Source organism: Tachypleus tridentatus, chromosome 10 (genome assembly GCF_004210375.1).
Source record: "Tachypleus tridentatus isolate NWPU-2018 chromosome 10, ASM421037v1, whole genome shotgun sequence".
In the NCBI taxonomy this organism is placed as follows: Eukaryota; Metazoa; Arthropoda; class Merostomata; order Xiphosura; family Limulidae; genus Tachypleus; species Tachypleus tridentatus.
The window spans coordinates 112013538-112026562 of NC_134834.1; the positions used below are offsets into that span (position 1 = coordinate 112013538).

Sequence of the window (13025 nt, forward strand, 5' to 3'; positions counted from 1 at the left end):
GTTGTCAGGCACTGTTTCTTGTCCTGACGCCATATCCGATGTTTTATCAGTTGTCAGGCACTGTTTCTTGTCCTGACGCCATATCCGATGTTTTATCAGTTGTCAGGCACTGTTTCTTGTCCTGACGCCATATCCGATGTTTTATCAGTTGTCAGGCGCTGTTTCTTGTCCTGACGCAATATCCGATGTTTTATCAGTTGTCAGGCGCTGTTTCTTGTCCTGACGCCATATCCGATGTTTTATCAGTTGTCAGGCGCTGTTTCTTGTCCTGACGCCATATCCGATGTTTTATCAGTTGTCAGGCGCTGTTTCTTGTCCTGACGCCATATCCGATGTTTTATCAGTTGTCAGGCGCTGTTTCTTGTCCTGACGCCATATCCGATGTTTTATCAGTTGTCAGGCGCTGTTTCTTGTCCTGACGCCATATCCGATGTTTTATCAGTTGTCAGGCGCTGTTTCTTGTCCTGACGCCATATCCGATGTTTTATCAGTTGTCAGGCGCTGTTTCTTGTCCTGACGCCATATCCGATGTTTTATCAGTTGTCAGGCACTGTTTCTTGTCCTGACGCCATATCCGATGTTTTATCAGTTGTCAGGCACTGTTTCTTGTCCTGACGCCATATCCGATGTTTTATCAGTTGTCAGGCACTGTTTCTTGTCCTGACGCCATATCCGATGTTTTATCAGTTGTCAGGCACTGTTTCTTGTCCTGACGCCATATCCGATGTTTTATCAGTTGTCAGGCACTGTTTCTTGTCCTGACGCCATATCCGATGTTTTATCAGTTGTCAGGCACTGTTTCTTGTCCTGACGCCATATCCGATGTTTTATCAGTTGTCAGGCACTGTTTCTTGTCCTGACGCCATATCCGATGTTTTATCAGTTGTCAGGCGCTGTTTCTTGTCCTGACGCCATATCCGATGTTTTATCAGTTGTCAGGCGCTGTTTCTTGTCCTGACGCCATATCCGATGTTTTATCAGTTGTCAGGCACTGTTTCTTGTCCTGACGCCATATCCGATGTTTTATCAGTTGTCAGGCACTGATTCTTGTCCTGACGCCATATCCGATGTTTTATCAGTTGTCAGGCGCTGTTTCTTGTCCTGACGCCATATCCGATGTTTTATCAGTTGTCAGGCGCTGTTTCTTGTCCTGACGCCATATCCGATGTTTTATCAGTTGTCAGGCGCTGTTTCTTGTCCTGACGCCATATCCGATGTTTTATCAGTTGTCAGGTGCTGTTTCTTGTCCTGACGGCATATCCGATGTTTTATCAGTTGTCACGCGCTGTTTCTTGTCCTGACGCCATATCCGATGTTTTATCAGTTGTCAGGCGCTGTTTCTTGTCCTGACGCCATATCCGATGTTTTATCAGTTGTCAGGCGCTGTTTCTTGTCCTGACGCCATATCCGATGTTTTATCAGTTGTCAGGCACTGTTTCTTGTCCTGACGCCATATCCGATGTTTTATCAGTTGTCAGGCACTGTTTCTTGTCCTGACGCCATATCCGATGTTTTATCAGTTGTCAGGCACTGTTTCTTGTCCTGACGCCATATCCGATGTTTTATCAGTTGTCAGGCACTGTTTCTTGTTCTGACGCCATATCCGATGTTTTATCAGTTGTCAGGCACTGTTTCTTGTCCTGACGCCATATCCGATGTTTTATCAGTTGTCAGGCGCTGTTTCTTGTCCTGACGCCATATCCGATGTTTTATCAGTTGTCAGGCGCTGTTTCTTGTCCTGACGCCATATCCGATGTTTTATCAGTTGTCAGGCGCTGTTTCTTGTCCTGACGCCATATCCGATGTTTTATCAGTTGTCAGGCGCTGTTTCTTGTCCTGACGCCATATCCGATGTTTTATCAGTTGTCAGGCGCTGTTTCTTGTCCTGACGCCATATCCGATGTTTTATCAGTTGTCAGGCACTGTTTCTTGTCCTGACGCCATATCCGATGTTTTATCAGTTGTCAGGCACTGTTTCTTGTCCTGACGCCATATCCGATGTTTTATCAGTTGTCAGGCACTGTTTCTTGTCCTGACGCCATATCCGATGTTTTATCAGTTGTCAGGCACTGTTTCTTGTCCTGACGCCATATCCGATGTTTTATCAGTTGTCAGGCGCTGTTTCTTGTCCTGACGCCATATCCGATGTTTTATCAGTTGTCAGGCGCTGTTTCTTGTCCTGACGCCATATCCGATGTTTTATCAGTTGTCAGGCGCTGTTTCTTGTCCTGACGCCATATCCGATGTTTTATCAGTTGTCAGGCACTGATTCTTGTCCTGACGCCATATCCGATGTTTTATCAGTTGTCAGGCGCTGTTTCTTGTCCTGACGCCATATCCGATGTTTTATCAGTTGTCAGGCGCTGTTTCTGTCCTGACGCCATATCCGATGTTTTATCAGTTGTCAGGCGCTGTTTCTTGTCCTGACGCCATATCCGATGTTTTATCAGTTGTCAGGCGCTGTTTCTTGTCCTGACGCCATATCCGATGTTTTATCAGTTGTCAGGCGCTGTTTCTTGTCCTGACGTCATATCCGATGTTTTATCAGTTGTCAGGCGCTGTTTCTTGTCCTGACGCCATATCCGATGTTTTATCAGTTGTCAGGCACTGTTTCTTGTCCTGACGCCATATCCGATGTTTTATCAGTTGAAAAAAAAACATTATCGGAAAACGACCACGTACAATTAACATCACATTCTATACTTCGATTTCTAATTATGCATTCCTTATCCGAGATATCCTTATGGTACATGTATCCCTTTTATTCAAAAGGGATTAGAGAGGCTTGCTGGCTCCCCTAAGTTAGTACGGAAGTTATGCTCTGGAAATATCTTCACCACAACATACCATCGTCCCCTTGAAATCGAAGGCTACTGGGGATATACCCATCGAGGTTACTCCTCATGCAACTTTGAATTTTTCCAGAGGTGTTATAGTTGAAAGGGATATAAAAAATATTCCCGAGTCGGAGATCCTCGCTGGTTTCTCCACCCAAGGTGTTTCTGCAGTACACCAAATCACAAAGATAGAATTATGCTGCTGACCAATGTTATGATTTTGACGTTTACATCACTGTGTCCACCTGCCACTATCAAGACAGCTTATCTTAATCAGTGATGTCGAGAAACCCACTTGTTGAGAAATTTATATGCAAAAACGGCTCGTTTGGGTTGAGAAAATATTTGCAGTGTTTGAAGAGTGTGAACAATATCTTACATTCAGAGGTTCAGAAATTACTGTCCACCACTTCATCTCGGACATATGCTGCTGCACTATGTTCCAGTGCTGTAGTGGGAGTGCAGAGAGATTTCTTCATGTTTCCAACAGGGTCGTTTTCAAACCATCTGAAGAGTCTTTTTGCCCTCCATGATTAAGAGAGGTGACAAGTCAATGACTACTTCCATCTCTGTCCCCAACAATCCTTCCAATGGCTCCCTGTATCCACTTCCTTTAGCTCCAGATTCTGGCTTTTTGGGGGTTGACAGTGACACACGGGACAGTGATCATTCTCCTATCATTTTGCGAGAGACTGACCATAGTCAGTGTCATCCGACCTGCTTCCCTAGGTGGAAGCTGGAACAGGCAAACTGGCCTCCTTTCACTGTTCTCTTGGAATTTCATCCTGCCATCGTATGTAAGCCATCGATAGATGTCTGTGTGGCAGCAGGAACTGACTGTATTGTCCAAGCAGCTGCTCAGTCTATTCCTAAAACTTTGACACGTTTTCCATGATATCCTTTCCTTGGTGAAATTCTGTCTGCCACACGACATGGAAGTCTCAAAAACGGGTCTGGGATATCTTTCATAGTATCTTACACTTTCAAACTGCAACAGATCCATACACATGGTCGGCTGGTAAGATGTTAAAGCCAGAAGGAATCTTGGAAGAAATTCACAACCAGCATCGTTTGTATCACCAGTTCCAAAGTCATATGAGATAACATTCGGAAGGTCAGTGGACATTGTACTTCTGTCCCCTTTCGATCTTGCTCTCTGATAACCAGGAAGTTGCTGATGCCTAGAGCATCGTTGCCACTCTCGGCAAAAGCTATTTTCATGTATCTAGCACTTCGGCTTTATCCCCCACCTTCTTATCCATGAAGACTTGGGCAGAGCAGTTGCCTCTTTCCTTTCAGGCTGATCATCTCTATGACTGTAATTGCCATTTTACACTTGTGGAACTCAAGCTAGCTCTTCATCGGTACATCAGTCGGACTTGATGATATTCACTATGAAATACTGCGCCATCTCTCTCACACTCCTCTTGCTACACTTCTGATTTTTTTAAGTGTATCTGGCAGAAGAATGTTCTTCCTTATGCTTGGTGTCAGGCTGTTATCCTCTCTTTTTCTAATCCTGGGAGGGATTCCAAGATTCCTTCAAACTACCATAAATTGCTTTGACGAGTTGTCTTTTTAAGTTCTTAGAGAGGGTGGTTAATGCTTGTCTTGTTTGGTTTCTCAGATCAAACAACTTCCTCTCACCCACCCAGTGTGGGTTCCAACAACAGCACCTCCATGGACCATCTTGTTTCTGTATTTTCTTACCTTCAGAAGGCTTATGATACCACTTCTAATATACAGTTATAAACGTGACTCCTTCTGATACACAGTTATAAATGTGACTACTACTGATATATAGTTATAAAGTGACTCATATACATAGATATAAATTGTTTGTTGGTTGACGAGCAATTCCAAGTTTGAACGGGTTTGACACTCCCATTCTTTTCCACAGGAACTTGGAGTCTCTCAGGGCTGTGTCTTGAGTGTGACACTTTTCAGTATAAATATGAACCCCATTACTGGACAACTCTCTCATAAAGTTGCAAACAGATTCTATGTCAACGACTTACACATCTCGTATCAGTTGTTGAGCATGAGATTTATTAAGCAGAAGCTACAGAATGCCTCAATCATTTATTAAAGTAGACCACAGCAAACTGTTTACCTTTTCTATCTCTAAAACTGTTTGCATATACTTTAGCCATAAAAGGGTATTCTCCTCAATTCCAAGCTCCGTATCAGTGAAGTTGTGTTTCCTATGGTCCCTGAGGCAAAGTTCTTGGGGCTTATATTTGACCATATGCTGATTTTCATTCCACACATCAAGCAGCTAAGTGTCAAGTGTACGAGGGAACTGAAAATCCTCCATTTTCTCTCTTCCATCCCTTGGGAGGCAGATTTATGTTCTATGCTAAAGATCTATTGTGCCCTCATTTAATCAAAACTGAACTATGGGTCTCTGGTCTGTGGATCATCCATGACCTTGGTCTTGAAGATGTTGGAACCTATTTTCCATCTGGGGCTTTGTCTCTGCACAGGGGCTTCCACACTTCCCCAGTCCAGTTTGTACACTAAGTCTCATGAACTTCCTCTATATCTTCGTCATTTGCAGCCATTTTTACTGTATACTTCAAAACTTAGATCCTTACCACAACATCCCACCTGGGGTTTTGTTTTCTTCCTACTGGTCCTGGAATCGCTTCACACTAGTTCTCACCCTGTTCTTATTAATACCTAAAACCAACTGGTCCATTTCTCTTTATCATCCATTTCTATCTAGTTCTTCTGGATACCTGGCCATGGTGGTGTTTGCAGGAATTAGCTTGCTGACACTGCAGCTAAGTCCGTCTACTCTGGTGCTATCACAGCTATGCTTGTCCCATACGTGGACTGTGGTCTTGTATTCAACACTTGGCTTCGACCCATTTGGCAGTAGACTTGACGTAACATGATAACAAGCTTCTTCAGATGAAACCTTCTGTTGCTCTTGGGCCATCTTGCTTCTGGAAGGATCGGAAGGAGGAAGTTCTTTTGGCTAGGCTATGCATTAGTCACAGTTTTTTAACTCATCGTATTCTTTTATCTGAGACTGATGCACCAATGTGTGTGGTCTCTATAACATTGAAGTCGCAATAACCCACACTTTACTGTTATGACAGTGACTGACGGCATCATTTTAGACATGTTTTTACCATGAGTTTGGTTTGGTTTGTTTTGAATTTCACACAAAGCAACATGAGGGCTATCTGCGCTAGCCAGCTCTAATTTACAGCGTAAGACTAGAGGGTAGGCAACTAATCATCACCATCTACTGCCAACACTTAGGCTACTCTTTTACCAACTAATAGTGGGATTGACTGTTACATTATAATGCCCCCATGGCTTGAAAGGGTAAGTATGTTTGTCGTGATGGGGATTCGAACCCGCGACCCTCGAATTACAAGTCGAGTGTCTTAAACACCTGGCCATGCCGATTCTTTTACGATGGGCTCACCCCTCACATTAGACAGTGTTACTAGTCATGGTGACGATGTCCACTTCACTTGTGTTTTTAATTTTTAAGGACCATTGGCATTTTTAATTCTATTTAAGTTTTTTTAACTTGAAAACTGGTCATTATTTTAACAGGATTGTTTTTTACATATTTTAATGAATTTACTCTTATTTTTAATTTTTTTTATCAGGATGTTTGGTGCAGATAGCCTAGTTGCTTTGAACCAATAAACTTTAAACAACCAACCAGCCAACCTTGCCTTTAACAGCTTCAACTATCATAAAATGTTATCTTTCCTTTAGCAGCTTCAACTCTCATTTAAGAGTTTTATTAATTGGTTTTAATAAGTTTTTATGAGTGGTTTTATTAAAGCATATTACATTGTCCATTTTTCTCTATATCTATTGTTGTGCAGCATTTTGAGCCTTATTCTTATTTTGTGGGTTTTGTTTTATTTTTTCATGCTTTTATCTCTACTATTTTGAAAAAAGGTTGTTAACAAATATCCCCAGTGGGGCAGTTGTAGGTCTACAAAATCACAATTTTACAATTCAGGTTTCAATTCCCAGAGTTGAGAACATATGATGATTCAGTATGGCTTTACCATAAAGCAACTAAATATTTTCATCATTTCAACATGTTTTTGTTACCTAATACAATACACTTATTGCCCAATCGTTTGTATTATTATTTAACTTTTTAAAATCTTTAACGTTTATATAATGTTTACGCCATCATCCAGATATTCTGTTCAGTTAAGGCATCACAGCGTTGATGAAACTAATTGTTACATATAAATATTGTTTCCTGTACACACGCCATGTTCTTCATGTTAGTATTATTTTGTTCTCACATTATTACTTGGTTTTTCTCAACAGTTCTTCTTTATGCTAGACGTCAGGATGAAGACATTTTCCACACATTTCATTTAGTACCTCCATCTGTTGCTGGCTTGGCATCTGCGGTAAGTGAAAAAAATTTAACATGTGGAAAAATACCTCTGGCATACTATGTTCTTCAATATCTAACGTGGATGTTAAAATCCCCTGACAGAAAAAAGATACTATAAATTTATTGTAATTATAAGTCATAACAAATTTTAAAATACTTTGAGAATAACAGTTACTAGAAATTTGTTAAAAGTTACAACAAATGTTAATACTCTCCAACAGAATAACAATTACAAGAAATTTGTTATAATTATAAGTGATGATTATTGGCCTAGAAATGGACCTATTTATTAAATAATTTTTTTCAAGAGTCTTTCAGATTTTGTTAACAGAATATATTAGTATCATACTTCGTGCCTTAACTTAGCTGGTAGCTCCAACTACACATGACTATTTCTAATACACATTTAATAACATGAATATTTCTGACACACATTTATAAACATGACTATATCTGATACACAGTTATAAACATGCACACTTCTAACATACAGCTATAAACATGACTTCTAATATACAGTTATAGACATGACTACTTTGATACATCATTATAAACATGACTTCTTATAAAGTTAATAACATGACTATTGACACAATTATAAACATGACTACTTCTAATATGCAGTTATAATCAGGGACTTTTTATGTCAAAATAGCAAGGAAACAAGGCTTGCTTTGCATATTCCAAATGAGTAATACACATGATAGTCATTATCAAGTTTTGCATTGACAAGGTTTGTTCATGTTCACATGCATGCTTTCTTTATAGGTAAATAGGCAGAAATCAATGGATGATGTTTACTTTGCAATGCCATGCTTAGTGGTCTGTGCACACACGTTTGTGGATTTTACAGAAAATTTCTTTTCTTTGAAACTGGTTTTACACATTTTACATGTTTTATATTGTTATACTTGTTTCACAGCAAATTCTTTATCAGTGTTGTCATGGTTAACTTACAATTGCTGATACAGCCTTTTCAAAAGACAGAAATTTGTATAACAAGATAGTTAAATGTCCAAAAGACAAAAAACGTCAAAAACAGAAGTCTTCAATGTTCTCAGCGGAACCAGCAGATATTATTTTTAGTACAGTCACACATCAAGCAAATCTAGAACAACTCCCTTATCCACAAAGTGCAGACTGAAGTCACGAAAAAGAACCATCTAGTCCACAAGGTCATTGTACTGAAAATAGTCATATTTCTTGGAATGATTAACAAGATAATAAACTAACTAGTCAAAAGTTCATAGAGTTTCAGACACACACATACCTTAAAATTAATTGCTGTTTTCATGAGAAGTATGGCTGAAAAGCAGGACAAAATAATACAAAGATTATTCAACCACATACCTGTGACCTTTCCAACTGCAACTCCAAGGTACTTTTGTGACTTTAGTTTGTGAAGATATGGCTCTGACATCCATGTGCAGTTTAAGAATCTATGAACATTTTAATTGTTTTCCTACACAGAGATTTCTTGTACTGGACATTGGAGGATGAAGTTCTGATAGTAGAATAAAACTAGTGAATTGTTTTGTAAAATCAATACAGCACCTCCTAGTAGTAACAGTAATCGTTACTGTATATTGTTTTATCACTGTGGTTACTGTCGTAATAGTATTGTCAGTAATCCATTCACAAGAAGGCCTTAAGAAATACATTTATTTCTCCAGAAATGTCTGAAAGTTCTCAAAACCCATTGCAATTCAAGTAATTCATTACTGAAATGTTAGCATGAATTCAGATTTGGTGTGTGTAGTTGTTCTTAATCAATACATATATGTAGTTTTGTCCATTAACCAGAACTATGCTATCTTATTATTTTAGAGAACATCCAGTTACAGTTCTCTATTAAAACTGTATGTATTATAATAGATGTTCATGCCTGTGAGAAACAATGTTTCTGTATTTTGGGAGGTGGGGTGTGCATGACTGTATATTGGTGACAAATTAGTACTATTTTAATACAAAAGATATTCCAGATACTGTTAAACAGAAAAGTTGTATATGAGTGCTGAATCTGTGAGGGTAGTAATATTACAAACAAAAATTTTACCACTGTTAAACAGAAATGTTGTATATCAGTGCTCAATCTGTGCGAGGAGTAATAGTACAAACAGAAATTTTACCACTGTTAAACAGAAATGTTGTATATCAGTGCTGTATCTGTGAGAGGAGTAATATTACAAACAGGAATGTGACCATTGTTAATCAGGAAAGTTGTATATGAGTGCTGAATCTGTGAGAGGAGTAATATTACAAACGGAAATTTTACTACTGTTAAACAGAAGATATGTATATGAGTGCTGAACCTGTGAGGGGAATAATATTACAAACAAAAATTTTACCACTGTTAATCAGAAAAGTTGTATATGAGTGCTGAATCTGTGAGAGGAGTAATATTACAAACAGAAAGTTTAGAACTGTTAAACAGAAAAGTTGTATATGAGTGCTCAATCTGTGAGGGGAGTAATATTACAAACAGAAAGTTTAGAACTGTTAAACAGAAAAGTTGTATATGAGTGCTGAATCTGTGAGGGGAGTAATATTATAAACAGAATTTTTACCACTGTTAAACAGAAAAGTTGTATAGGAGTGCTGAATCTGTGAGAGGAGTAATATTACAAACGGAAATTTTACTACTGTTAAACAGAAGATATGTATATGAGTGCTGAACCTGTGAGGGGAATAATATTACAAACAAAAATTTTACCACTGTTAATCAGAAAAGTTGTATATGAGTGCTGAATCTGTGAGAGGAGTAATATTACAAACAGAAAGTTTACCACTGTTAAACAGAAAAGTTGTATATGAGTGCTGAATCTGTGAGGGGAGTAATATTACAAACAGAAAGTTTACCACTGTTAAACAGAAAAGTTGTATATGAGTGCTGAATCTGTGAGGGGAGTAATATTACAAACGAAATTTTTACCACTGTTGAACAGAAAAGTTGTATATGAGTGCTGAATCTGTGAGAGGAGTAATATTACAAACAGAAAGTTTAGAACTGTTAAACAGAAAAGTTGTATATGAGTGCTGAATCTGTGAGGGGAGTAATATTACAAACAGAAAGTTTAGAACTGTTAAACAGAAAAGTTGTATATGAGTGCTGAATCTGTGAGGGGAGTAATATTATAAACAGAATTTTTACTACTGTTAAACAGAAATGTTGTATAGGAGTGCTGAATCTGTGAGAGGAGTAATATTACAAACGGAAATTTTACTACTGTTAAACAGAAGATATGTATATGAGTGCTGAACCTGTGAGGGGAATAATATTACAAACAAAAATTTTACCACTGTTAATCAGAAAAGTTGTATATGAGTGCTGAATCTGTGAGAGGAGTAATATTACAATCAGAAATTTTACCACTATTAAACAGAAAATTTGTATATGAGTGCTGAACCTGTGAGAGGAGTAATATTACAAACAGAAATTTTATCACTGTTAAAGAGAAAAGTTGTATATGAGTGCTGAACCTGTGAGAGGAGTAATATTACAAACAGAAATTTTATCACTGTTAAACAGAAAAGTTGTATATGAGTGCTGAACCTGTGAGAGGAGTAATATTACAAACGGAAATTTTACTACTGTTAAACAGAAAAGTTGTATATGAGTGCTGAATCTGTGAGGGGAGTAATATTACAAAAGGAAATTTTACTGCTGTTAAACAGAAAAGTTGTATAGGAGTGCTAAATCTGTGAGAGGAGTAATATTACAAACGGAAATTTTACTACTGTTAAACAGAAAAGTTGTATATGAGTGCTGAATCTGTGAGGGGAGTAATATTACAAACGGAAATTGTACTACTGTTAAACAGAAAAGTTGTATATGAGTGCTGAATCTGTGAGAGGAGTAATATTACAAACAGGAAGTTTACCAGTGTTAAATAGAAAAGTTGTATATGAGTGCTGAATCTGTGAGAGGAGTAATATTACAAACAGAAATTTTACCACTGTTGAAGAGAAAAGTTGTATATGAGTGCTGAACCTGTGAGAGGAGTAATATTACAAACTGAAATTATACAACTGTTAAACAGAAAAGTTGCTTATGAGTGCTGAATCTGTGAGAGGAGTAATATTACAAAGAGGAATGTGACCAATGTTAATCAGAAAAGTTGTATATGAGCACTGAATCTGTGAAAGGAGTAATATTACAAACAGGAATTTTACCACTGTTAAACAGAAAGGTTGTTTATGAGTGCTGAATCTGTGAGAGGAGTAATATTACAAAGAGGAATGTGACCAATGTTAATCAGAAAAGTTGTATATGAGTGCTGAATCTGTGAGAGGAGTAATATTACAAACAGGAAGTTTACCTGTGTTAAATAGAAAAGTTATATACGAGTGCTGAATCTGTGAGAGGAGTAATATTACAAACAGAAATTTTACAACTGTTAAAGAGAAAAGTTGCTTATGAGTGCTGAACCTGTGAGAGGAGTAATATTACAAACAGAAATTTTTCCACATTATTGACATTTTCATAATTTGTCTAAATTTTCTTCATAACAAAAAATTGCTTGTCTTTCTCTCAAGACTCCTCCAAAAAGACATAAACATTTTGATTACAGAACTCATAGAAAATTGGACCTGTACTGACATATAGATGCATCCCCACATCTTTCCCTGTGTTTCTGTACCAGTGTAGAACTCTACATTATTTCCATTTCGAAGTGTCTATTCTATTTATAGGTTCACTTTGTGTTATCTAACAGTGGAATGTGTGATTTATACAAAAGATGTCAATAAAAATTTGAATAACTGAGTTTTTTTGTCACAGAAAAAACGTTTATTCATGTAAGATTAGAGTTACTTTCATGATATGAGTGATGTCAGAAAATCAATGTTTTGTTTTCAGGTGGAGTCGAAGTACCAGATTTCAAAACAGAACATTAGAAATATTTACAAACGTTGTAAGAAAGGGTGAGTTGTTTCTGTGGTATCCTTAAACATGAACTATTTGTTAGTAATGTCATAGTTATTAAAGATAACAATAACATATACCACACAGTGTCAGTGAAGATAACTCTAACATGTACCACAAAGTGTCACTGGTTACTCAAGATAAGAATAACTTTCAAGTGTGACATCTGAGAATCTCCACACAGTTCATAAGAGCTCCTGTTCATTGGGTTCAAGAGTAACTTGATGTCACTGTTCTCTCCTCCTGATTTCTGCTATTTTTATATTTCCTGTGACATCTGAGAATCTCCTCACAGTTCATAAAGAGCTCTTGTTCATTGGGTTCAAGAGTAACTTGATGTCACTGTTCTCTCCTCCTGATTTCTGCTATTTATATATTTTATGTGACATCTGAGAATCTCCTCACAGTTCATAAAGAGCTCCTGTTCATTGGGTTCAAGAGTAACTTGATGTCACTGTTCTCTCCTCCTGATTTCTGCTATTTATATATTTTGTGTGACATCTGAGAATCTCCTCACAGTTCATAAAGAGCTCCTGTTCATTGGGTTCAAGAGTAACTTGATGTCACTCTTCTCTCCTCCTGATTTCTGCTATTTATATATTTCGTGTGACATCTGAGAATATCCTTACAGTTCATAAAGAGCTCCTGTTCATTGGGTTCAAGAGTAACTTGATGTCACTCTTCTCTCCTCCTGATTTCTATTTATATATTTCATGTGACATCTGAGAATCTCCTCACAGTTCATAAAGAGCTCCTGTTCATTGGGTTCAAGAGTAACTTGATGTCACTCTTCTCTCCTCCTGATTTCTGCTATTCATATATTTCGTGTGACATCTGAGAATCTCCTCACAGTTCATAAAGAGCTCCTGTT

General features: G+C 37.8%; 1 protein-coding gene across 6 annotated transcripts in view; it reads left to right on the forward strand.

The window, feature by feature from the left end:
- LOC143230098 (protein grainyhead-like) overlaps positions 1 to 13025 on the forward strand; it is a 163384-nt gene that overhangs the window by 145052 nt on the left and 5307 nt on the right. For all 6 annotated transcript variants that reach the window (XR_013016234.1, XM_076463141.1, XM_076463142.1 and 3 more), the window contains 2 exons: positions 7158 to 7243; positions 12089 to 12153. Coding sequence is in view for 5 of the 6 variants with exons in the window: in XM_076463141.1 (XP_076319256.1) it covers positions 7158 to 7243; positions 12089 to 12153 (151 nt within the window). In the remaining variant the exon portion in view is untranslated. The remainder of the gene's footprint in view (positions 1 to 7157; positions 7244 to 12088; positions 12154 to 13025) is intronic.